General features: G+C 41.7%; 2 protein-coding genes across 5 annotated transcripts in view; both read right to left on the bottom strand.

Annotated features, from left to right (window-relative positions):
* LOC110016798 (NACHT, LRR and PYD domains-containing protein 12-like) overlaps window positions 1–19,447 on the bottom strand; it is a 52,354-nt gene extending 32,907 nt beyond the window's left edge. Inside the window, exon 1 of the mRNA XM_078934500.1 lies at window positions 19,334–19,447. The gene's annotated coding sequence lies outside the window, so the exon portion shown is untranslated. The remainder of the gene's footprint in view (window positions 1–19,333) is intronic.
* Window positions 5,017–23,536, bottom strand: LOC110016799 (NACHT, LRR and PYD domains-containing protein 3). 4 transcript variants are annotated; one of them, XM_023961911.2, is made up of 15 exons: window positions 23,429–23,536; window positions 20,546–20,683; window positions 20,359–20,463; window positions 20,017–20,133; window positions 19,840–19,944; window positions 19,334–19,453; window positions 17,358–17,471; window positions 17,111–17,189; window positions 16,751–16,949; window positions 14,811–16,611; window positions 14,541–14,714; window positions 12,619–12,792; window positions 7,670–7,846; window positions 6,456–6,629; window positions 5,017–6,139 (listed from the first exon to the last, which is right to left on the bottom strand). In XM_023961911.2, the coding sequence occupies exons 2-15, from the start codon at window positions 20,629–20,631 to the stop codon at window positions 6,118–6,120; spliced, it is 3,447 nt and encodes a 1,148-aa protein (XP_023817679.1). In that variant the 5' UTR covers window positions 20,632–20,683; window positions 23,429–23,536; the 3' UTR covers window positions 5,017–6,117. The 4 variants fall into 4 exon arrangements, with proteins under 4 accessions (XP_023817679.1, XP_078790334.1, XP_078790340.1 ...); XM_078934208.1 differs by lacking the exon at window positions 5,017–6,139 and having other exon boundaries at window positions 6,168–6,629; XM_078934214.1 differs by lacking the exons at window positions 5,017–6,139; window positions 7,670–7,846 and having other exon boundaries at window positions 6,168–6,629.
* Between the last annotated feature and the right edge of the window lie 3,420 nt (window positions 23,537–26,956).

Raw genomic sequence — 26,956 nt, 5'->3', positions numbered from 1 at the left:
GTAAAAGAAAGAGTTTCTGCTTGTAGTAGAAGAACAGATAAAATAAACGCACAAGTTTGTGATCTTATTTCCATTTTCCTTGTGACGCATATATATATAACTTATCCAATTTTGCCACCTTAAATGAATTACTTTTATTGGTAACAAGTAATTGAGTTAAATTTAATCAACCGAATTTCTTACGTCTATAAAACTCAATAATTGTTTATACAACTCAAATTTATGTATTTATCTAACTAAAGCTCGTGCTGGTTTGCGGCGCCTTCCGTCCGTGAAACCAGGGTTCGACTCCGGGCTGCTCCCTGTTCCCTTCTCTACCTCTGCCGGTTCAAAGCCCGGTTTGAGAAGGTTGCGTCAGGAAGGGCATCCGGCGTAAAACATTGCCAAATTTACCATGCGACTTGTTCGCTGTGGCGACCCCTGATGGGAGAAGCCGAAAGTGGAAGATCTAACTAAATGTCACATTACTCCAATTCAATTAATATTTTTTCCATCTTAATTAATTATAATTCTTGATCTCTCATATGTCTAAGTATGAGCCGGCAGATATGCTCATTTTTATAACAATAAAAAGGATGGGGAAAAAAAATGCACGTTGCGCTCAAATTCATTAAAAGAATTTTCCGTCATTGTCATTACAGCAATACCTGGAAGGGGTGCTATATAAACTCATCATCCCCTCCTTCACTCTTACTCATGGTGCAGAGACATAAGCACAGTAGGACTAAACAACTCAGCAAAACATGGCACAACACAGTAAAACAGCTAAACAACTAAACACATTTGGTCAAAACGCCACAATTAAACCAAAATCCATCCAGACAAGCAAAGGGAATGGTATCCCACAATCCCTTGCGGTGCTGATCTAACAGCAGCACCAAACTTACACATACGTATTTGAATTAATTTGAATGAAAGTAAAATACCTGTCTGATGACTACGTTTTAAAACAGCTATACAACTAAACACATATTGTAAAAAACCCACACGTAAACCCAAATCCGTCCAGACAAGCAATGGGAATGATATCCCAGAATCCCTTGTAGTGCCGATCTAACAGCAGCACCAAAGTTACACCAACTTAATTGAATTAATTTGAATGAAAATAAATTAATTGTCTAAAAACTATGTGTTATTTTTAAACTGACTTAACAAACAAATGATTTATGTTAACTGAAGCAAATAATTAAGTTAGATCAAAGTAAAGAAGTTTATCTTTCCAACATCCATATGTGGTCTTATCACCCTCTCATGGTGGAAAAAGTATTATCTGAGCTTCTTCATCCACTAAATCATCTTCAAATGGACACGTCATGCTGCTTCACCTCTCTGAAAACAAACTAACCTTCAACTAAACCTGCTCCAGACCAGGTTATGTTCAGAGCATGAGTTGCTATGACAACTTGACATACCCTGAAACATACCTCCATTTCTGGAACCGAAAACTGAGGTTATCAACTTCTTTAGCCTCAAACTTACCATGAGAGCTAGCATAACCTGCTTTCTGAAATACCCCCCAGAGCTCATTCATGTCATCAACCCTCAACACAAACATACAATAATGACTCATGGGTACAGAAGTGACTCCTGGGAAATGGAGTAAAAAGAGCAAGAGTGACATTGTATACATTCAACACTTAACGGAGATTTTCTAACTGACATTTAGGAGAAACTGGAGGTTAATCAGAAGTTCATTTCAGATGAAATGTCTGTTTCAGAGAATCCATGAAGTTCATGCTGTAAACCTGAAATATTTGGAGAAACTCTAAATAAATGAAAAACATGTTGAGATCCATGAAGACCACTGCCTCCAAACAAGTTATTTGTTCTTTTGAACCTTCACCCTTCAGTGTTTCATTGAGGATTTCCCACCAGGTGACCCAGCAGCAGTAAAGCTGAAGAGGAGCGGCCGTCGTCTGACCTTCAGCTGATCTGTAGACTCCCAGAATTCCTCAGTTTGGCATCAGTTCATCAACAGAAAATTATTTTACTCTCAAATCCAGAGAAATGGAGGCATAAACATTATTGAACAATGAAAAGTTTGACAAATAATGAGCTTCTCGGTCAAAATGCAGTAAACTCTTTTCTTGCTCCTGTCTTTGGTGTGAAGAGGAGCAACCATTTCTCCTCTTGACATGGACTTTCAGGGATGAAGATCCAGTGTTCACAGAGGATGATGGATTCTCAGCAGCTCCACACATTTTCAGCTCCCAGACCTAAAAACTGGATTTCAAACATCCCAGAGTTTCAGTTATTGAGTTTTCTTCTTTTTCTTAACAAACTAACTGGAATTTGTTGAATCCACGTCCTGAAATCTCCAGAAATGTCCACAGTTGATCCAAGTGAGTTTCAGCTGGAATGATCCAAGTTTCCCAAAGCTTCAGTCTGGATCTCATTCTAGTGAGAGATGAACTAAAAAGACCTGCTGCTCATTTGATTGTTGCTGCTTTACTTTCTAAAAACATTTGGATCCAATATTAGAAGAACAAAAATTTGTCTTCCTGTTTGTCTTACATCCAAATGACTGAATTTCACCAAAGAAAAGTCATTATTCAACTCCAGAGACTCCCACAGTGAGACACCTGCTGGCTGTTCTTTGTAACTGCATCTGCAGCTTCTAGAAACGTCTTTGTTTCTGTTTTCATCTTTTCAAACAGTTTGTTTTCTTCACATGAAGCCTAAAGAAATGTCATCAGAATGATGGAAACAGTTTTTCTGCAGCTTGAAGCTGTTCTGGAAGATTTTCTTCTTTAGTGCAGAGAAATCTCTCATTTGATGAGACGGAGGAACTGCAGCAACGTTTCCTGGAAAACCTCCACATTTCATTGAAACCATGTTGGAACTTTGTCCATGAGGTCACATGGTCTGGAAGAAGCCCCAGTTCCAGCTGGCAGAAGTCTGGTTCTGATCCATCAGATCTCACTAGCAACAGAACCAAACCTTCACGTGTTGCAGCAACAGTTTCCATGTTTGGGAGGATCTTCTGAAGAACAGCTCAGTTCCAGATCACATCATGATGTTTGAGGTTTTCTTCATTCCAGGAAATCATCTCTGTCTCCTTAGATCTGTGCTGAGTCAGCACTTTTAGTTCTGTTTAACTTTAGATCCATCATTTAGAATCAAGTATAGAAATATATGATCTAGAACTTCTTTCTATGATTCTGATGGACTTCATAAAGATGACTCCTCCCACTTTGGTTTTTGTCAATTGTAGAAAAACTAAAAGAACCATCTGGGGGCAGGGCCTGGAGAGGACTGATGAAGGTCAGAGGGTGGAGCTTCATCAGGATGAAGGAGCTGCTTGGATTATGGCTTGATGATCCTAAAATCAAGAGACTCAAACAGGAAGTCGTGATGTTTACTTCTCTGCTGGATTTCCATTTTCTATTGTTTCCACAACTGATGATGTAATCAATCTAACCTTTAACCCTTGTGCTATCCTATGACCCCACCCTTACATTGACATGTTATTCCTACCATGACAAAGGTGGATAAAGGTGAAGAGGATTTCATGTAATCCATGGACACCAGTGAAGATCACAAATAGTTGAAGAAAAATGGTTCAGAACACTGTCTAGTGGGTCTAGATCAGTGTCTTTCAACCTTTTCTGAGCCACGGCACACTTTAACCTTAAAAAAAATCCCGCGGCACACCAGCATCCAAAAATTAAAAAAAAAAGGAGAAACTCAGTCTGTATTGATCTACAGCCCCTCCACAGTTTCACATTCATTTTTGAGATAATTGTTGCAGAAAAAGCTGGAAACTGCAGCTGTTTTTTTTCTAAAAGATGCAATAAAAGTTAAGTTAGAAGATTTAAAAACAGTTTGTGTGTTCGTTGGTTTCAAGACGTTTAACAACAGATCTCCTTGTGCGCTGTCACTCTCACAACCCAATGCATCATGGGAGATGTAGTGCATAAAACGGCCGGCGGAGATCGCTTTTCGGAGCTTCATTGTTTTGTTCACTTGTTCCACGGTCTGATACCGGATTCTGTGGAAAGCTACACCGCTAAAGACGAGCTTTAGCTGGCATTTCTGTTAGAACTGAGCGACTTTACGAGCTAAATCGGGACAAGGAAGTGAAGACTTTAACCACTTCTGATTGGTCAGACTGATGACATGTGATTAAGCCCCCCAAGAATGATTGGTGGAGACAGTTAAAGCGACGGGACTTTTCCAAAATACAGCCGGAGCTGCAGCTGAATCGCAGTACGTCATTCTTATCAAAATGTCTTTAATAAAATAAATTAAACGCAAAGAAAAAGTATTTTACCATCTTTTATATTCCTAACTCCTCAGTGTTTTATCAGTGCCTGTTTGGATGAACAGAGAGCTGAAATCCTGGAGATGGAAAATGTTGTTAAATCAGTTAATGAGGGCAATCTCCCACGGCACACTAGTGTGCCGCGGCACACTGGTTGAAAAACACTGGTCTAGATGACCCAACTCCCAATGTTAAAGTGCCTAGGATAGCACAAGGGTTAAAAACACTTAAATTCCTGGTTTCATTGACAGCAAATGTTCCTAAAGATCTGATACCCTAAAAGCTCCAATAGCAGCTCAGCAGAAACTTTGATCTTTCTTCTCCTTGCAGCTCTTGATGTGGAGGGGCGGAGCCTGAGGAAGAAGCATATTTTTGCAGGTGGTGCTGCAGCTTTGGGCACGTTTTCCAACTCTTTAGCTTCTGCTGTTCATGGACACGTATCCCTCTGTTCTTGGGAAGGAGAAACGTGCAAAGAACTTTTCCCATTTCCACTCCCTCCTTTCAGCTGCTGTCCACTGTTCCCCTCTGAATCAGGAGGGAGGAGCTCTCATCTGTTCTGCCCACCCCCATCTAGAAAGACATCAGCACCACCTGAACATTCCAAAGCTCTTTTCCAACCCATTTCTACTGAGAAGGAACCAAACACATGAAGATTAGAACAGCTGGAACAGGATGAGGGGGAAGGCTAAAGATTCAAGTCTGTTTGTGAGTCAAAGATAGAATGAAGACAGAAATCAATAGCAAACACAGAGTTGATTCAAAAGAGCATTTATTAGATCCAAACAGGCTGCAGGAATTTTACAGACAGCTTTCAGTTTGAAGCCTTTTGACAGTTAGATGCAGTTCTGCAAACAGCCAGCAGGTGTCTCCCTTCTCCCTCCTGCTTCAATGCAGTTGGTGTTGTTGCAGCAGCTGCATCAAAGTGATTCTCTGCATCCAAAGGCTGTCGTTCCTCACTAAGATCCACTCTGTTCATTCATGTCCTCTGGAGAAAACAGGCTTTATGCTCAGAAAGTTTCTACTAGTTTAGACATTCTAGAAAATGAGGAGATTCAACTGGATTTAGATGAAACTTCTTTAAAAACTGCAGCTAAAAAAGCTGTCAGCATGGAAAAGAACAGAGTTTTACCCACAAAACACCAAAGAAAAAGGAATTTCAGTCAGAAAACTGTGGACAACATCAATCAGACCAAAACTCTGAGTCTTTCAAACTGCATGAGTCAATATTTGATCATCAACAGAACAGAGATGATAGAAAAATGGTTCAACTGAGAGACTTTTGTTCACTAACTGAGATCAGATGGGATTTCTGATCCAAAAACTGACTTCAAAGGACTTGAATCCAAACCAGTGAATCATGTGACCACAGCGTTTATCCGTGTCTACACTATGAACATTCTGGTCACATGACCATGTTGGAGGTTTCTGAATGAAACTCTGTGTTTGTTTGTCAATAAGAGTTTCTGGTGAACAGACATCAAGTGTGAAAAATCTGGAACCAGAATCTTGTGATCCAGAGTTCTGGTTCTTTCCCTGTTCCAGAGACAGAACCAGGATCCAACGCCTGACTGTGTTTTCCCCTGACCCACACATAGATCTATGTCATCCAGAAATGTTCTGTCTGATCAATGATTCCCTCAATCCCTGATTGGTCCATCCCAAACTCACATCTGTTCATCATATATAGATCAAAGAAGAATGTGATGATCTACAAAAGAATCTGTTTGTCTGCAGGTCTGTTTTTCCTCCATCACTCTGCTCTCCACCTCCCAGGAACACCGTCCAGTCACAACTTCTCTGCAGACCAGCTGCTGCCGCTGCTCCTCTCTGCTCCTCCAGGAGGAACATCAGACTCACCAGCCCAGCCCCGTCCACCTGCAGAGAGAATGTAGAGAGACAGAGATGAAGGAGTGTCTCCTGATCCTGGTCTGTCAGTCAGTGATGCAGCACAGCAGCAGAAAGAGCAGCAGGAGCTTCAGTCCTGTTCAGAGCAGCAGCTTCCTGTCATCTTCACCTGTTGGAGCTTCTGCTGCTCTGATTGGCTGACTGTTGTCCTGAAGCCTGTCATCATTCTCCTCAGAGCTTCACTGAGAAGCTGCAGCTTCACAGGAAACTCTGCATCTTTGCTCTCAGACTAACTTTAGGACCAAACATCTGGAAGCAGCTGGACTGACTCCAACCCTCTACTGACCTCAGAGTCTGCAGTTTGGAGTTTGGACTCTCCACCAGATCCTGGAGCTGCTGAAGATGAGAATACTGAAGGTCATTGAACATCAGGTCCAGTTCTATCAGGTGGGACGGGTTGGACTTCAGGGCTGAGTCCAGAGCAGCACAGCTGGTCTTTGACAATCTGCATTTCTTCAACCTGAATCCAGAACAAAGAGCTGAGTTTAAAGACAAAGTTCATGTTTTTCATCCATCACTTCTTCTAAAGAGTTCAGAGCTGAAGAAGATCAGAAAGTTTAGAAAAAGTCCAAAGATGTGAAGCAACAGCAGCAGATCAGAAGAGTCCAGCAGAAGCAGAGAAGAAGAACATTCAGGAACATTCAGGACAACATGCAGCTGCTTCAGGAAAGAAGTCCAGATGTGTGAAAGTCAAACATCAGCCTGTGGCTGCATCCAAACCAACTGATGTTTCTGCAGCAACAGCAGAAAAAGTCCACTTCCTCTTTCTGCTCAGCTCTTCTCCAAACAGCACTGAGTCATGGGAGAATTTCAGCAGCATGATGCTGGAAAGTCTTCATTCCAGTTTTCAGGAGATGATCTTCCAGTCCTTCTCTGCTGCAGCCCTTCAAGCAGAGACTTTCAGCTCCAACAGATCAAAGCAGAGAGAAGAAGGAAGTGATGAGGAAGAGTCAGCAGCAAATGTTGGACATTGATCCCTGATCCATGACTTCAGCTCTGAATGAAGAGTCAGAAGCTGCTGGGAGCTTTGATGGATGATGTGATGATGTTTGTGGATGAAAAGGTGAGGATGTTTGTGGAGGATGTGTCTGTCAGAGCAGCATCCAGCTGCAGCATGACTCTGTCACTGTCTGCTCACAAACATCAGCCGCTGGACTCTCAGCTGCATCTGCTGAAACACAGCAGCAGGACTCAGAGTGCATGTGAGCGTGCACGGCTGCTTCTTCTGCACGCGCTTTAAAGGAGTCTGTTGGAGCAAAGACACAAAGAAGAGCTGATGGCTGCAAGCAGAACTTTGTGGAGGACAAATGTCAGCAGACAGCTTTGAAACAAGCAGCTGCAGGAAGAAAAGAAGAAGTTCTTCTGCAGATCTTTGAGGAGAACAAGCAGCTGCAGGAAGATGCTGCTGCAGATCAGAATCTGGACATTTCTGCTTCACTGTGGGTCAACACAACTTTGTCATCATATTGATCTGAAAACAACTGAAACATGGAGTCTGACCTCAGAGTCTGCAGTCTGCAGTCTGGACTCTCCAGAAAACCACACAGATGAAGAACTCCTGAATCCTGCAGGTTCTTGTTCTCACTTAGGTCCAGTTCTGTCAGGTTGGACGGGTTTCTCTTCAGAGTTAAGACCAGAGCTTCACAGCTGATCTTTGACAAACTGCAGTCCTTCAACCTGCAATCAGGCAGAATGGTGTGTTCAGGAGCAATTTCTTTTAGATTTTGACCCAAAAACACGATGGTAAATTAAAATGCAGATTTGTGAAGAGTTTAAAATTAAGTTAAAACAGACGAGGATTTGAAATGTCCTTTATCATAATTAATTAATTATTACTAAACACATTTTTAAAGTAGATGGCAGAAATGCAGATTCATCATTATTCATCATCATTTACTTGTTTAAAAAGCACCTTCCACCACCAGCCAAGTTGACCTAAAGTTCCGTACACATGGACGACAAAGCACAAAAAATATTAAAGCATAAGATCAAATTGAAATATCGTGGAGACATAAATAGAAAAGAATAAAAAACTTAAAACCCAGTTAAGAGATTTAAACAAGCATAATAACAGGGCTAGGCTGATGCTTAAGCGCTGAAATGAAGGAAATATTCAGTTTTAAAACTCTCCAAGAGTGTGACCTCTCTAATTGCCGGTTGCAACTATTCTACAATTTAGGACCCAACACAGCAATTGCACAGTTCGCCCGAAAGTTACATTAGTTTGAGTGAACCATTAACACAAACTGGTCAGTGGAGCATAAGGACTTTAGGGGGGAGTACCTTAAAAGCAGACTGGAGAGGTAAGAAGGTGTTGTACCTGCCAGGGAATTTGAATAAAAACCAAATATTGCACTGGCAGCCAGTTCAAAGAGGCCAAGATTGGTGTTATGTGGTCAAACTTCTTTGCCCCACAAATAAATCTGGCTACTGCATTTTGGACCAGCTGCAGCCTGGCTATTGAAGCTTTGGGTTGACCTAGCATACAAAGAGCTGCAATTATTTAGTCTGGACAACGCAAAGGCATGGATGACAATGTCAAGGTCAGTTTTTGATATAAAAGATTTAAGCCTAGCCAGATGTCGCATCGGAAAAAAGCAGGACTTGGTCACAGCATTTATTTGGAGGTCAAGCTTCTGGGCTACATCACGTTTAATGCCCAGGGTTGGTGACCACACACTGCTCAAAAGGGGAAAGAGAGAGGAGATCAAGACCATGATCTTTTTGACCACTAGGGCTAAACACAATTACCTCAGGTTTGCTATTATTTAGGCCAAGAAAGTTTGCGGACATCCACAAGCTAATTTCAGGAAGGCAATAAATTATTGTGTTAATTGTGCAGAGATGGAAATGAATTTTTTTTTAAATTATGGAACCTATTAAACATGACAATCTCAAATCTAATTGATTTTCATTTATTTAAAGCTTTGATTTCAAAAATGTCAGATTAAATTGTTTTCTAAATTGTTTTTCTTCATCTTGAATCCTACATTGTGAAATTCATTTTTAAATGACATGAAGATTCAAGAAAACAAAGTTGCTGATTAATAAAAACTTGGAAAAGAGACACTGAAAGTTTTTCCAGAAGCAAAGCTCAATTAGACAGAACCCTGTTAAGAATCTTTAGCTCAGAAAATCCTACTCTGTGTTAAAGAGAATTAAACAGTGAGTCCGGATTTATAAAAAGAACTGGGATTACCAGTTTGGTCCTAAAGAACTCATGACCAGGACTGCTGCTGAACTAGTTCAGATAGTTAACGGCACATTTCATGGGAGAGAGATGACAGAGCAATGCAATATCTGAGTGTCTGACAGTCACAGACCCAACAACAGTCTGAAGAATCAAAAGTCACAGATCATTCTGGCTTAAAGTGGGAATCTTCAGTTAGAGAACAGATTTCCACAGCTGTGACAGCATCAATGTTTCCACTTGAACTGCTGAAGTTTCCATGAGGTTCAACACAGATTCAGATGAAGACTGAAGAGGACAGAAAAGAAAACCAACTGTTCCAATGAAAAGTTTCTGCAGACACAAAACACTCTTATTTCTTTTTTAATCAGAGGAACAAAAAGCCCATTTAGAAACTTGTGGAAATGTTGGATTTCATGTTGGAGTTTTGGAAACAAACTATTAGAAATGTAGGGAAATTTAGGTCAGCATGAAGTTTCTCTGCAGAAACTCAAAGATGTTCACCACAATAAAATAATGAAGCAGAGCTAAACATTCCTTTCTCTCTTCATCCTGACTGAAAAAGCAGGTTGTGCAGAAAAACAGCAAAAAAAAAGTATTTAGTTCTCCTTTGAAAGCATTTCCTGACATCTCTAAACTGTAGAGGGGCCTTGAAAAACATGAGGATCCACGGGACCCAAAATGTCTGAATGTGGTCCTGCAGAGGAGCTGCTGATGGTTCTGCTGGTAGTCTAAGGGTTTCAGTCGGTTCAGTTTTGGAGCTTCTAAAGAACCCGCATGTGTTTGCACATTTTCAGGTCTAAGTCAGTAACTAGCTGTTTCACTATTGCTGTGTCATTATGTAAAACTGTAATGTAAAACAGAAAATGTAAAACTAAAATCAACCCAATATTTCTTTAACCAATCATGCAAATACAAGTTTTCACTTTCTCACCAAAAATTACAGTTCTTGAACATTTAACTATTTATATATTATTTCTCCCCAGTTAAACGTAAACATAGTCTGTTTCAGATAAATTTCAAAACAGAAATATTTGTGTCAAAACAAAAATGCAATTGACAAAAATGAGCCCCAAATATACCTAAGCCAGGATGAATGAAATTTACAATAATCAGAAGCTCAAATTTGCCATGTTGCAGGCCTGTTGTCCGGACGTGGGATGTTCATGTTAGGTCTTTTCCTAAGCACGTTACAAGGTCCAGATGCAAACTGGTTGTAGCCTGACAATAAACTTTGACGGTTCTGTCAGAAACAAACTTTATCGTGCGTATGTTCCACTCACTAGACCAGGGGTCGGCAAACCAAAATTTTAAAAGAGCCAAATGGAACGAAAAAACAAAAAACAAATATGTCTGGAGCCGCAAAATATTAAAAGCCCTATTTAAGCCTCATAATGAAGGCAACACTTGCAATATGTATCTATTTCAGCTAAATTAGCCTACTATCAAAATGACTAAGTTGCTACAAATACATAATGAGCATTATTAACGATTAAATATTTATTTGCCCTGCAGTGCATTCTGCGGAGAACGACGCGTCACGTGACTGCTTTGATCAAATTAAAGAATTGTAATAAAGAAATCCGATTTTTGATGTCATTTTTATTTTGAGGATTCGAACAAAAAACAATAAAATGGAACGTGCGTGACGTGCCCCTCTCTGGGAACTAAACAGAATAAAACACAGCCTGAGTTTATAAAAAGAAAACAGCAGCCTTTTGAAAAGGGAAAGTATATGAAATCAAATTAATACACTTAAGTTTGATTTCTGTGCAAATGCCAAGCAAGTCAGTCCAAGGGTAAAATGCACAACGACTTTCATTCAGCTCGTTAGCTGGTTTGTCACAGTCATATCCACCAAAAAGGGCAGCTTTTGGAGCCACTCAGTATCTTCCAGTTGTGGGTAGTTCAGGTCTTTACTTTTCAGTAATGTTTTCACGTGTTCGAAACAGATGACAAAGTGACGCAAAACGTCACCCCTGGACAGCCATCGGACTGTGTTGTGTAGCAGGAGATCAGAATATTCGCTTTCAACTTCATCAAGCAATGCACGGAACTGACGTTGGTTCATTTACATCAGCCACCTGCCTAGCGGTCCACTGCCCTGCTGGTAGAAACGTGTGTCGCAGGCTATGATGCAAATCTTCGTTGACAGAAATGTTGAAATTTAATATTTCTTCTACACATTCTTACAGCACTCAGTATCTTCCAGTTGTGGGTAGTTCAGGTCTTTACTTTTCAGTAATGTTTTCACGTGTTCGAAACAGATGACAAAGTGACGCAAAACGTCACCCCTGGACAGCCATCGGACTGTGTTGTGTAGCAGGAGATCAGAATATTCGCTTTCAACTTCATCAAGCAATGCACGGAACTGACGTTGGTTCATTTACATCAGCCACCTGCCTAGCGGTCCACTGCCCTGCTGGTAGAAACGTGTGTCGCAGGCTATGATGCAAATCTTCGTTGACAGAAATGTTGAAATTTAATATTTCTTCTACACATTCTTACAGCATTGGAAAACATTAAGAATGATTGTGTCTTGTTTTTCCTCCTACAGAAACCATATTAAAAAAATATATATATTTCTCTCCCCCATCTTTTTACATTTTCAAACATTTTTGAAAATGCTCCAGGGAGCCACTAGGGCAGCGCTAAAAAACTGCATGCGGCTCCTGAGCCGCGGGTTGCCGACCCCCGCACTAGACTCATGTCTTCATCGTGCAGTCCCGGTGTTTTCAGTCACTGTGTTAGTGACTCAAACTACACAGTCCCATGCAGGCTATGCTATACAGCTAGCTAAGTCCAGATGACTAGCATGCTCACACCCTTAAAGTCCTCAACAACCTTCAAAACCATAAACAGGTTATGCTAAACTTACTTTACATTTGTTCTTAACACACAGATCTCATTGGACTTCTTAACGTATTTTCTTAATGTTTTATCTCTGCTGGACCACCGCGAGTGTATCACCTTCTCCTCATGATGTCATCATTTCTCCTTTCTCTCACTCTTCCTTATGCATCATTTAATCCACTTAAGAACAACAAAAATATATTCTGCCCTCTTTATCACTGACATAGCAACAAAAATACTATGGCAAATGAGCAAGATTATAAAATACATTTCACCAAAGTAAATTCAAAACAACAAGAACAAAAAAATCACATTAATGTAACAGTGTTGTTCTGTAGTCTTGTCATCAGTCAGTCATTTGTACTCATCATATTAATCTGAACACAACTGAAACATGGAGTCTAACCTCAGAGTCTGCAGTCTGCAGTCTGTACTCTCCAGGAAACCACACAGATGAAGAAATCCTGAATCCTGCAGTTTGTTCGAGCTCAGGTCCAGCTCTGTCAGGTTGGACGGGTTTTTCTTCAGAGCTGAGCCCAGAGCTTCACAGCTGATCTCTGACAAACTGCATCTCTCCAACCTGAAATCAGAGAGAAAAGTGTGTTCAGGAGCAATGATGCAGCTGGAGTGGCACACCGGTTGAAAAACATTGGTATAGACCCTTAAAATATCTTTTAGATCAGTTTGTAAGTAAAAAAATTATTTTCTAAACCTGAACTGAGCTCTTCAATTAAAACTCACTGATTCTCTTTCTCTCTTCATCCTGACTGGTAAAAGCAGGTTTTGCAGAAAAACAGCTTAAAAAGTCTTCAGGTGTTCTCTGAAAGCCTTTCCTGACATCTCTAAACTGTAGAGGGGCCTTAAAAAAACATGAGGATCCACGGGGCCCAAAATGTCTGAATGTGGCCCTGCAGAGGAGCTGCTGATGGTTCTGCTGGTAGTCTAAGGGTTTCAGTTGGTTTAGTTCTGGAGCTTCTAAAGAACCTGCATGTGTTTGCACATTTTCAGGTCTAAGTGAGTAACTGTTGAGCGCAGCTCCGATCTTTCATCCGCGTGGTGGATAGATGAAGAAGACTCCGGGACAGGATCAACTTTAGCCTCCTCTAGGCTTATTTATTAAACATTGAGCACGGAACAAATTCGTGTCTCTCGTACATCAGGGCTCATTCATTTTTTTTTTGCGAGTGATGTCATCAACCCTCGACACAGAGATACCACAACAATGACTCATGGGAACAGAAGTGACTCATGGGAAATGGAGTAGAAAGAGTAAGAGTGAAATAGTTTACATATAATACTTAACAGTAACTAGTTGTTTCACTGTTGCTGTGTCATTATGTAAATAAATACGCTGTGTACCGGTCAAATGCAGAGAGTAAAATTTAGTGAGGTCCCCTGTGTCTGCTGCTCCCAAAGTCCCATTTCTGATACCAGAAATCTTTTAGGATCTTCTTCAATTTCTTGGTTAGCTGATCTAACCATCTTCCTTTGGCCAGGTAGCTCTGTCCCCAGCCTTGACCATAAACTACATGCAGAGGTCCTTCACTCTAACCAGCAAAGATTTAGTGTCTGTTTAAGCACCAGAACTGAGAACCAGAAGCTAACCTAAATACTATTTGAAATGAAAGAACAGGTTCTGATCCAAGCTTGGTTCTGAATAATAACTGAACCAGGTCTGTGTGAAAGTTAATGGAAAATAGTGTTTGGTGTATTCTTGTATAGCCATGTACTTGTATACATGTAGACTTGTATTCCTCGAGGCCCAAAGCGCTATACAGACACAGTCCCATTCGCACATTCACACACATATTTACACACTGGTGGTGCCCTCGCTGCCAAACACTGGCGCCAACCGTCCACCAGAGTAAAGGCGGGGTTTAGGGTTTTGCCCAAGGACACTTCGACATATGGGCAGGCAAAGTGGAAATCAAACCTTGTCAGTCTGTTGCAGTTTGATCTCCTTATTTCTCTTCATAAGGAGCTGCTGCTCTGTGGGTCAGAAATCTGCTGCAACTGTTTCTCCTTTTAAATCTGCAGTTCTGCGATTGAGTCATGTTTTCTTTCAAAGAACACAGAAAACATTAACTTCTCCCAGATATGAACACCTGGATGGACTTATGTTCTGCTGTTAAGTGTGTTGCAAAAACCCAGGAGAACATTTGTAACCATCAGTTAAGGAAAAATCTGGATTTTTCTCTTTTCTTTGTACTTCTATGCAACAGTCCTCTGCTATTTCCTCTGCACTGATATCTATCTGACGCTTTTTCCTGAAAAAAAAAAAAAAAAACAAACTTCTTGAAGAGAATGAATGTTTAAATAAAACCTGACCTGAGTGTCTCCAATTTACAGTCTGGACCTTTCAGTCCAGCAGACAACACCTTCACTCCTGAATCCTGCAGCTTGTTGTTACTCAGGTCCAGAACTGTGAGTCTGGAGGACTGGGACCTGAGAACTGAGGACAGAGCTGCACAGCTTAACTTTGAAAGATTACAGTGACTCAGTCTGAAAGAAATAAAGACAGACAGCAGTTATTGAAACTTTCATGTTTCCACTCAGATTCATTTGTTCACTGAAGGTGATTTTCCTGAGAGTTCTTACAGAGCTTTGTTGGAGGCTTTGATCACTGGCAGCAGCCTCAGAAGAGCCTCCTCTGATGCAGAGTATTTCTGCAGGTCAAACACTTCCAGATCTTCTGATGACAGTAAGAAGAAGACCAGAGCAGACCACTGAGCAGGAGACAGTTTCTCTGTGGAGAGACGTCCTAACCTCAGGAACTGTTGGATCTCCTTAACTAGAGAACCATCATTCAGTTCATTCAGACAGTGGAACAGGTTGATGCTTCTCTCTGCAGGCAGATCCTCACTGATCTTCTTCTTGATGAACTGGACTGTTTCCTGATTGGTCTGTGAGCTACTTCCTGTCTGAGTCAGTAGACCTGGTAGGAGATTCTGATTGGTCTGCAGTGAAAGACCCAGGAAGAAGCGGAGGAACAAGTCGAGGTGTCCGTTTGGACTCTGTAAGGCCTTCTCTACAGCACTCTGGTAGAACTGGACTGGACTTTGTTTCAGTTTGAGAGTCATTAAGGATCTTTTCTTCTGTGATCGTTCTTCCTCCATGAGGTTGAGTCCAGAGGGGATGAAGGTCCGGTGGACATGAAGAGCAGCCAGAAACTCCTGAACACTCAGATGGATGAAGCAGAAGACCTTATCCTGGTACAGGCCTCTCTCCTCTCTAAAGATCTGTGTGAACACTCCTGAGTACACTGAGGCTGCTCTGATATCGATGCCACACTCTGTCAGGTCAGATTCATAGAAGATCAGGTTTCCTTTCTGCAGCTGCTCAAAAGCCAGTTTTCCCAGAGACTCCATCATCTTCCTGCTCTCTGGACTCCAGTGAGGATCTGTCTCAGCTCCTCCATCATACTTGACCTTCTTGACTTTGGCCTGAACCACCAGGAAGTGGATGTACATCTCAGTCAGGCTCTTGGGCAGCTCTCCTCTTCCTCTGCTCTTCAGCAGATCCTCCAGAACTGTAGCAGTGATCCAGCAGAAGACTGGGATGTGGCACATGATGTGGAGGCTGCGGGATCTCTGGATGTGGGAGATGATCCTGCTGGCCTGCTCTTCATCTCTGAACCTCTTCCTGAAGTACTCCTCCTTCTGTGGATCATTGAACCCTCTGACCTCTGTCACCATGTCAACACACTCAGCAGGGATCTGATTGGCTGCTGCAGGTCGTGTGGTTATCCAGAGGCGAGCAGAGGGAAGCAGGTTCCCCCTGATGAGGTTTGTCAGCAGATCAGCCACTGAGGTGGACTTTCTAGGGTCATTTAGGATCTGAGTCTTGTGGAAGTCCAGAGGAAGTCGACACTCATCCAGACCATCAAAGATGAAGAGGACCTGGAAATGTTCAAAGCTGCAGATTCCTGCTTGTTTGGTTTCAGGGAAGAAGTGATGAACAAGTTCCACCAAGCTGAACTTCTCCTCTTTCAGCACATTCAGCTCTCTGAAAGTGAATGGAAATGTGAAGTGGAGGTTCTGGTGGGCTTTGCCTTCAGCCCAGTCCAGAGTGAACTTCTGTGTTAAGACTGTTTTCCCGATGCCAGCCACTCCCTTAGTCATCACGGTTCTGATTGGTTCTTGTCTTCCAGCTGGGAGTTGGAAGAGCTCTTCTTGTCTGATGCTTGTTTCTGCTCGGTCTGCTTTCCTGGATGCTGCTTCAATCTGTCTGACCTCATGTTCTTCATTCAGCTCTCCTCTTCCTCCCTCTGTGATGAAGAGCTCTGTGTAGATCTCATTCAGAAGGGTTGGGTTTCCTGCTTTAGTCATCCCCTCAAACAAACACTGGAACTTTTCCTTCAGACCAGATTGGACTCTATGTCGACAAACTGCAGCAGATCCTGAAAGAAGACAACAAACAGTAAATCAACTCTCTGCAGCCCTGAATGATGAGGGTTTGAATCCCTGTGGTTCCATGTGTTCAGACATCAGTAAATCTTCATTTCTCAGCAGCTGAAACCTTCAGAGAAATCCTCTTACTGCTCTGCAGTCCATCAGCCAGCTCCTCCTGATTCATTCTCCTCAGGAAGTTCACTGTGATCTTCATCAGTGACTCTCTGCTGCTCCTCTGCTCTTCATCTTCATCCTCCAGCTCCTCCTCATCCTCTCTGTGACTCAGAAGCTTCTGGATCTTCTTCAGCTCCTTCTTGACAAAAGTGACAATGTTGTCCTCCAGCAGCTGCAACAGAATTCCAGATGAATGAGCCAATCAGAGTGAAGTCATGGAGCCAAACATCAGCTCCATGTTGGACACACTGACAGTCCACTGGTGTCCAAAGTGCAGCATGGAGACGACTGTGGACAGAATGATGGAAAAGTAGTTGTTGTTCATGTACAGACCAGAAAGATGGAGTCCAGCTGTGTTTGATGCTGCTGGACAGACGGACCACTGGGAGTCTCTGAGCTCTGCTGGTCCAGTCTGTGGAGAATCAGCAACAATCAGATTCTACTGGACCCACTGGTGTCCTACAAACACTCAGTAGAATCTAGAAGATCTATTCTGTGTTTGTGGAAAAGTTCCAACACTCACTGCTGCACACATGAAGATAGAAATGTCTGTGAGAAAGAACATTTACATACAACTCACCTCTCTGAACCAGAAGATGATTTAAAGTTGATGAAGCCACGCTTTGACCGGTCACTCCTGAAGGAAACACTGCTGGGTTCAGATCCAGATCCAGTTCTGAGTCTCTGTTGGATCCTGATAGAAAAACACTTTTTTTAGTTAGAAGTGAGTTTCTTTCATGATGGTGTTCGATGAGTTCTTTTGGATTTGGATCATCTCAGATCATAAATGCATCATGAATGCTGTGGTTTTCAGAACAGCAATGATTCCAACATTCATTCTGACTCACAGGTGAATCACAGTCAACTGGATCATTGATTCTCATTTAGACCAGAAGAAAATAAAGAATTTAATGTTTGAAATTGTTGATGAGATACAAAGAAAAACTTTCTATTTAAAAAATGTAATAGAGACTAACCATTATGCATCATTATATTTTCTGTGGTCAAGTATAAAATTAACTTTATGAATAACTTTCAATAACATTGTTAGAGTTCATGTAGTTATCATTTGCTCACACACTGCCATCACCCTAATATAATTGTGTTTCAGTTCTGTCTTTCAGTGAGAAAACACTGACGTAAAATGTACTGATCATACAAGATATATTTCTGTTCTCCCTGATTGAATGACCCATTTTTATGTTATCAACCAATATAGCCAGACTGCATACACCGGGAAGACAGAGTTGCACACAGATGGGTTCCCGTTGCGATCAGATCAAAAACATATGAAGGAGCTTGAGAATGAAGCGCCCTAAAAGTCAAAACTAAGATTTTGCATTAATAACGGTAAGCAACCAGGAGCCAATGAAGAGCTTTGAGGATAAGGGAGATGTGATCTCTGCGGGTCAAGATCCTCGCAGCAGAGGTCTGGATCAACTGCAGGCGTGACAGCTCCTTCTTGTTCAGGCAAGAAAATAGACTGTTACAAAAGTCTAGCCGTGTAGAAACAAAGTCATGAACAAGAAGTTCTAGATCTTCATATGACACCATTTTCCGTAGTTTAGAAATATTCCCCAACTGGAAGAAACAGTTCCTGATCAGCTGTTTGGAGTGCTGCTCCACATTTCTAAAGCTGGGTTTGACAGCCTGACCAAGAGAACCCAAATGCTGCTTAATCCCTGGTATAGCATCATCGGGGGCAATGACTAATGTTTCTGTTTTCTCTGAGTTTAGCTGCAAAGAGTTTTTAAAGAGCCATTGTTTTATCCGCATCGGGCAGTTCATCAGAGTCCAGCTTGTGTATTTCTGAGGGTTCAAAAGAGCAATATGGCTGGATATCATCAGCAAAGAAATGGTAGGAGACATAGTTGAAATCCTGATTGATCTTTCCAAGGGGGATTATGTATAGAAATAGAACAGGGCCCAGAACAGAGAACTGAGGAACCCCACACAGTAAGTCTGCTGAGTGAGACATTATGTGGTGAGAAGAGCTTCCATGAATTTCCATGACACTGAAATTACGACCAGATTCAGTTCAAAGCTCTGCTGTTTGTTTGGGATTCTGAACTCTGTCGTAGCTTTACTTCAACAACTTTCTCTGAGGGTTTCTGAGCTCCAGAGGACACTTGGACTTGCTCTGGTTTTAGTCTTTGAAACCATTTGGAGAAGAAAAACAGAAATCACAGAAAATGGGAGGAGCCAACATGTCAGTCAGAAATGCTACAACTCTTTGAATTTCTGTAGTCCAGTAAAAATTCCTCATTGACCTTTAGACTTTGTGCTTTGGTTGATAAGTGAGCCTAAGATCTGGAAAGACTCAGAAAATCTCAGAAAACCAGTTTCATTTGGAATGAATTCTGTTCACTCAGTGACCTGAAGGACTTCAAACCATCAGAGGATGATGACATCATCCCTGACATTTTTATAGACTGTTTGTGATTTGGAGCTAAAGTTACTGTTTGGGTTTCCCTCCAACAATCAAATCCCATCTAAACACTGACTGTGGAAAAAGATTAATTGACAGATCTCTGTTCACTAGAAACTGCTTCTTACTGTGAGTCTGAAGGTCCTGGTTCAGTTCTGAAGGTTGGAGGATGACCTTTGAACCTGTCACTCTTTATGGAGCCACTGTTGGAGGCTGCAGACTGGACTCTCTGTGTGACCTGTTGACCTCTGCAAACACCAAACCATCAGAGTGTTGGAGGATCTGCTTCTTCATGAACAGCTGATGGACTTTGACATGAACACAGACTGAGCTGTTTAGTCTGGAATAACATGACATGTTTGGATCAACAGTTTCCAGCTTTCAGCATTTTCTGTCAGTCAATCCAGACTTTTTTCTAGAAAAGCTGATTCCAATTCTCCATGTAGAAATGTAGAAATTCTGAGAGCAGAAAGTCAAACTAGAACAATGTGATGTTTGGAAAGCATGAAAATCTGAATCCAAGTGAGTCTGATCAGAGAGATCCAGAACTGAACCAGACCTCAAGTCCTTCATCTGAAAACTGTTGATCATCTGAACTAGAATCCAGCCTCCAAAAACTCTGACAAACACTCACTGTTTCACTCCTGAATGGATGTCCTTGGAGGTTATTGGTAAATCCTTTGATCTGTCACTCCTGTTGGACCCCCAGCTGGATTCAGATCCGGGTCTAGCTTGGTTCCTGTAAACAATGAAGGTTGGAGGTGTGAGTGCTGAACTCTGATATGCTTCTTTAACTTTGACAAACACTCACCTTTCCACTCCTGAACTGATGTCTTTTAAGTGAGGAATAGAAGCCAATGATTTTTTAGTCTTGGAGAAAACACGGCTGGGTTCAGATCCACTGTCAGTTTGAAACATCTGTTGGATCCTGATGGAAAAACATTTGTTTTTTCAAAAATTCATTTTTTTTTGTCGTTGAGGTTTTTTTTAGATTATCTTCCATGTTGAACTATTGAACTCAGATCATAGTAAAATGCCCCCTTCTGACAACTGTGTGACACTGCAGGTGTTGTCATTGTAGGCAAAAAACCTCCAAACGATCAATTGCATCCAAAACTTGTACTTTATTACAAACTTTTATCCAAACACTTACTGTTTCACTCTTGAACAACTGTTTTTGAATTCATTTAAATAATATTCTGCTGCCTCACTCTTGTTGGACCCACAGCTGGATCCAGATCCAGATCCAGGTTGGTTCCTGTGAAGAATGAAGGTTGCTGGTGTGAGTGCTGAGCTCTGACATGGAGAAGATCATGGACAGTTGGAGATCTTCATCTCACCTCTGAGCTTTGATCTGGTTGTCATGGTTACCATCTCTGCTTTTAGAGGGAGGGGCTCCCTCCTGTGGTTCCTCCCACTGATCCATGCTTCTGGATTCACTGGATCCACATCAGCTCACACACACCTTCCACCTTCACCTGCAGAGGAAACATGTCTTCTTCACCTCTGACAGTCATCCCGATTGTTACCAGATGTGGTTCTGAGTTCTGTACTCTGGATACGTTTTGTTTGTTTGTGTCAACTAAGCTGATGAACCGACTTATTGGACTGTGTGGAATGTTGTTAGAATTGGTCATCCTGGTTTTAAGATTAAGCTGTATTGATGACCCATTGCAGGATCTTCTTCTCTTTTATGGTGGTGTTTCCAAACCAAGCATTTAGTCCACTGGTGAGGATGTTTTCAACCCCCTGTAGGTTTGGGTGAGGGTCCAGCGCTTGAGTCCGGCCTTCTTTAGCAGTATGATGAAGTACAGCCTCTGCTTGGCTTTCTTCACAATGGCAACAATGTTTCTTTCCCAGCTGAGGCTGTTAGTGATCTGCACACCCAGGAACCGGTGGCAGTTGGTCCGCTCCACCACAGTCCAGAGTGGCTGATATTGCGGTGCTTTCCTTCTATAATCCATGATTATTTATTTTGTTTTTCTACATTGAGATCAAGGCTTATTGTCCTCGCCGTAGATGGTGATCTCTGTGTGCAGACTCGTCCCCTCCTCTGATGAGACCAAGGACAGTTGTGTCGTCTGCATACTTAATGATGATGTTGTTGGAGTCCGGGGAGGTGCAGTCATAATGTACAGTGAGAAGAACTTTGGACAAAGGCGGCACCCCTTGTGGTGTTCCTGTGCTGATTGTCTGCTCTGCAGAGACCTTCTTTCCCATCCTCTCCACCTGTGGTCTGTCCGTGAGAAAGTCCTGTATCCAGTTTTGGGTGGATGTAGATACTCCCAGTTCGGCGAGTTTTTCAGTGGTCCAGGAACAGTAACCGAGCATAGGGGTTCTTCATTGGTGTTGCAGGGCGGAGTGAGGTGGCATGTCCGCCGTGTCTTCTGCTGATCTATTGGGGCGGTAGGAAAACTGATAGGGTCTACTGATTCATCAACCAAGGAGGCTAGACAGCCAGCATAACTTCTGGGCTGTCCCTTCCCATCTTCCACGCTTGCATAGCGGCTTCTGGATCCCGGGAGACGAGCCTGCTGCAGCCTGTCTGTGAAGAAACTGGATTTTCTAGAAAGGACTGTATTTGTATTAGTTCGTAACTCCGTCAGTTTCTTACACACAGAAATAATGAATAACGACTCAGAGACAGTTACTTATCTTTTGTAGATTTACTCCGCACAAAGAGCACAGATTTGTATCCAGGGTTACAGACAGATGAACAAGATACATTCAAAGTCTGAACAAAGGGGTTCAGCAAAAGGCCTGGCATATATACCTTGCATTTGCATATTCAGAACCTCATTCGATGGATCATGGTGTGACAAACACACCTACAGACTGTTGCAGGCTAGATGCTCGAAGGTCAGAGCACCTAAAGTGTCAGATCTCTTGCAGACATTTGCCAGAACGCATACACCAGAACACACAAAGATGAAAAGGGAGGATGTTAAAGGAATGTTTGCGAGACAATAGTCTTGGTTGTGCTCTGTGTGGAGTGTAATATAATTTTGAGATGATAATACATAGTAAATCGAGGTTAAGCCATTAATGTGATAAAAGGTAAAAGTTAGTTTAATAAAATGCAAAAGGGAGTGTCTAACTATTCTGTTTCTAATCATTCCTAACACTGTCGCTGCAAGATCCCAGCGTGGGGTTGGAGCTCCGGGTGGGGGTTCAGGATATTTGTGTCAATATATGTCTCTGTGAGTTGTTTGTTCCAACCTCAAAAGAGATTCCCAGTTGTACTTGATATGAGCGAACACTGTTCAGACTCTATTAGACGAAGACAGAACCAACAACAACAAAACAAAACCTGACTTCTTGACTCCATAAGAATTCTTTATACCATGGTCCAGGTGAATACTTGATTCTCATTGGCTGCTGGATGTGCTTGCTAACACAGGTTCTCAGGAGAATGCTGGAAAGATGCAAAGATAATCGTTTTCTCCCAAGGGTGTCACCTCCACCTTCACAAAAAGTCGTAATCAACAGGGACGCCTAAAAAAAAGTTCCAGTCACATAGCAGAAATGCTTTGTATCACTGCACTGGTTTCTTTAAAACAAACTTTAGCTTCATCATCTGGACAAAAACAGTAAGGGGTGAACTTCTCTCTGAACTGATGCTTTATGTAACACATTGTGATGATCAGCAAACAAAAACTGACTAACTTTCCTTTGCCCCTTTTGAGGACGGTGCAGACTCAGGGCGTTGTCATGTTACTCTGTCAACGCGCAGCAGGAGGTAACAAATAGTCCACTTTTTGTAGGGGGAAAAGCAATCCAAACCGAAAACAATAACAATAAAGTATTAAGCCAAAAAATTTGGCTTAATGGCCTTCGAAGTGTGGATTATCAGCATTAACTCACTTAGCCGAGGCAACAGTCCTCCGCTTTGCATCTGATTATTTAGGCTTCAACGGTGTGCTTAAATTTCTGATAATGCACACTTTCGTCGTCCTTTAACCCTTACATACATTATAATTGTCTTGGATTATTAAAAACACATTAAAAGCGGGAAAGAACATCCACAGATCAAACTGAATCCGAGTTTCTGGAAGAAGGACCAGATTTTCTCAGAACCATCTCAACACGCCTGCATGAAAACTTTCAGAGTCCCCAGGCTGTCAGTGACCTCTGATTTGTTTGTTTGCTCCTTTTTTTCCTCACAGATCAAACAAAACAGCTTCATGATGAGAGCAGAAAACAACTTTTTCACAAAGACTCACCGTGACAGAAGAAGAAAACGGAGGAAACTCCAACGTCTGTGTCTGCTGGACAAACTCTGCTGTCTCTGAGATTGACAGCAGACCTACTTCTGTGTGTGTGCGTGTATGGGTGCGTGTGTGTGCGTGTATGGGTGTGTGTGTGCAGGTGGGTAAGTGTTTCCTCTGCATTTACAAGAAATGGTGGGACCGCAGCTGTAGCAGTCAACAAGCAGTAGAGAGAGAACCTGATTGTATTTCAGAACTAAACTGAAAGTAAATTTTTTTTATCGTCTTTTACTCTAAATATTCTCCATGAAAGTTAATCCTAAAGGAACTGAAGGAGGTTTCTCTTCTGGTAGGATTCAGTTCATCTGCTTCACAAAGACTGAAACAAAGATTATGAATCAGAAATTGGAGAAAAAACCTTCAACTCTGTACTTGATGCTGAGAAGCAGAGCAGAAGAGAACAGTTCAGAGGATCTCAATGTTCTTTCCTCTGGAGGAAAGCTGCAGCCAAACCCTGAGACTTATGCTATATTCACACCATGCAACTGACATGTGATAAAGAACACTTGTTCAGCACAAACTGCAGTGTGTCAACAGACAATGAACTGCATGTAAACGCAAGAAGAAAGGCTTCTTCTACTGTTTACTAGTCTGTGTCCGCCTCCTACAGCTGAAAGAGGCTCAATGTCAAATCTCCAAGAGGTCTCAAATGCTTTAGTTTCATGTAATTCAGGCCGTGCACAAACCATAATCGTTAATTTCTCCTCCATTAATGGACAATTTTGAAATTTAGGTGGTTACACCTTTGTGTTTATTGACACTGATTCAAAGTGACATCACACACGTGACTACCAAAGCCACAAAGGAAAAGGAAGTGGTGGTGGAAACAACAAACAGAATAGTTGGCACAGATGAGTTTTTGACTTTCATTTTAGAGGTAGAAAGGTTCTGCTCTCTGCTAAAGAGACAGAACGTCTCCTTCTAAGAAGAATCCAGAGTTCCTGATCACAAACATCAACTGAAGCCCAAATCAGAGCTGATCAGACTGCATGGAGCCCAAGCTCCAGAAAAGAGGAGAGAAGAAGAAGTCGTCCACATGAAGCTTCACCTTAGAGCAGGGGTGTCAAACTCATTTTGGTTCGGGGGCCACATTTAACCCGTCTGATCTCAAGTGGGCCGGACCAGTAACATAAATGCAAAATAACAGCTTTGTTTTAGTTTTTTACTCAGTTGGAAAAAATGCCTCAATCAACATAGTAGCCTAATGACTTGGGGCCAATGGATCTCAAATAAAATTAATTTCAATTAAAAAAAAGTTGGTCTATTCAAATTAATACAGACTGAATATTTTACTGACACTGAAGCAATCCAGAAACTTTTTTTTATGGTGAGTCTCTTAGTGGTGCTGAAAGTCATATTCTTTGAGCACTGCGATGTTGATGACATACAAAGAATTTGGGTTTTGCATTCAGCTTCGTGAAAGAAAGAAAAAAAAAACTGTCCATTTTTCCTGGAAAGCTCTTCACTCCACTTCACTTTTTGACAACATTTTGGTCATTAGGGTGTCGATAATGATCATCCTTATAGCAAGACAACAGCAGTAAGGCTCCAAGGACCACTGTGGATGAGAACCATTGATCCACTTTGTTCCTCTGTGCTGATGAAGCAGAGTCCAGCCTCTTCCTCAGTCTGGATCCAGAACAGCTTCAGGAAACACAGAAGCTCTTCTAAAGGAAGAAAGGAGCCGGTTTCTGGATAGGAGCCGCTTGGTGGCCAATTAAACATTTGAAAATAATCAAATGATGAAAATCAAATAAAAATCAAACATAAAAGTCAGAGACATAAAGGGCTCATATCTTAACCAATTCTTCCAGAAACATTGAGGATGTAACGTTACTTTTTCTACCACTGCTTCAAGTTGGCGTAAGAGCTGAACATTGTCGCCCCCTGCTGGTGGAAATAGCACATTACAAGCGTGGAAACATAAACGAATGGGATTTTTGTGATCCAGAACATTTGACATTATTGATAAAAACAAAAAAACAATCGGAGCGTTTATGTTTCCACGCTTGTAATGTGCTATTTCCACATGGTGTGTCCAGTTGAAGATGATTTAGTGGATGAAGAAGCTCAGATAATACTTTTTCCACCATGAGAGGGTGATAAGACCACATATGGATGTTGGAAAGAGAAACTTTTTTACATTGCTGATCTAACTTAATTATTTGCTTCAGTTAAGATTAATAATTTTTTTGTTAAGTCAGTTTAAAAATAACACCTAGGTTTCAGACAGTTATTTTGCTTTCATTCAAATTAATTCAATTAAGTAGGTGTAACTTTGGTGCTGCTGTTAGAGCGGCACCGCAAGGGATTGTGGGATACCATTCCCTTTGCCTGTCTGGACGGATTTGGGTTTAACTGTGGCTTTTTGACCAAATGTGTTTAGTTGTATAGCAGTTTTACTGTGTTTTGCCGAGTTATTTGTCGTACTTTGCTCAGGTTTCCACACCATGAGTGAGAGGGTGAAATGAGTGAAACAGGCCCCAGTCCAACATTTGAGATTGTTGCTGTCAGACCTGCAGACCATGAAAATGGTCAGAAACAGCAGGAATAGCGGTTGATTTCATGTCAGATGAGGATTTTGACATCAACTGAATGGGATTTTTGTGATCCAGAACATTTGACATTATTAATAAAAACAAAAAAACAATCGCTGCTTCGCCTCTCTGTAAACAAACTAACCTTCAACTGAACCTGCTCCCGACTAGGTTATGTTCAGAGCATGAGTTGCTATGGCAACTTGACATACACTGGAACATACCTCCATTTCTGGAACTGAAAGCTGGGGTTATCAACTTCCTTAGCCTCAAACTTATCGTGGTAACTATAACCTGCTTCCTAGAATACCCCCCTGACTGATTTGGTTTGGTTTGTTATTTTAGCCATCATGTATGAAGAAATCAGACCTAGAATTACAGAAAAAACATTTTAAAAAAAATCACAAACTTATTCTAATCAACTGAAAATGTATAATTTCTGTCTATTGGAAGTCATTTGAAGTGAAGCTGTGAAAGTGACCACATTTATTCAACAACCTCATAGCAACAAGAAACAAAGCAGATTTCTCTCCAAAGAAGTTTCTTTCGTCCGTTTTCAATCCAAACAAAGACAAACAGAACTTCTGAAAGGCAGAAATGTGTTTCCACCCAGAGGAACCTGCAGCAGCTGCTGATCCATCAGAAGATTCTGGACCTGCAGAGACTTCCCACACAGCTGCCTCTGCCTCCAAAGAAGCTGCTGATCTGCATGAAGAGAGAGCTCCAAGTCTCTGCAACCAAAGCAAAGAAGCAACCAGAGAACAGAAGCACAGAGCTGAAGCAAACATCCCAGAACGTTTGCTTTGGGAGTCCCACCTTCAGTTTGATCTCCTCACTCACAGAGACCCTCAAGAAGAAGGAGGAGGAGGAGGAGGAGGAGGAGGAGGAGGAGGAGGAGGAGGAGGAGAAGAAAATGATGCTTTCAAAGACCTTGATGGACACATTC

The sequence above is a fragment of the Oryzias latipes genome, chromosome 2, assembly GCF_053564925.1.
Source record: "Oryzias latipes strain Hd-rR chromosome 2, Olatipes_Hd-rR_3.1".
In the NCBI taxonomy this organism is placed as follows: Eukaryota; Metazoa; Chordata; class Actinopteri; order Beloniformes; family Adrianichthyidae; genus Oryzias; species Oryzias latipes.
Note: the sequence above shows the minus strand (reverse complement) of the source record. Positions and strands in the feature narration are given on the sequence as shown.

Bases quoted from the DNA above. Each gene is read 5' to 3' on its own strand.
- LOC110016799 (XM_078934208.1), bottom strand. From the start codon at position 20,631: ATGGATCAGTGGGAGGAACCACAGGAGGGAGCCCCTCCCTCTAAAAGC. The intron at 12,793-14,540 runs GTCAGGTTTTAT...CTCTGATTTCAG, and splicing joins TGTAAATTGGAGACACTCAG to GTTGGAGAGATGCAGTTTGT. The intron at 7,847-12,618 runs GTTAGACTCCAT...GCCTGATTGCAG, and splicing joins TGCAGACTGCAGACTCTGAG to GTTGAAGGACTGCAGTTTGT.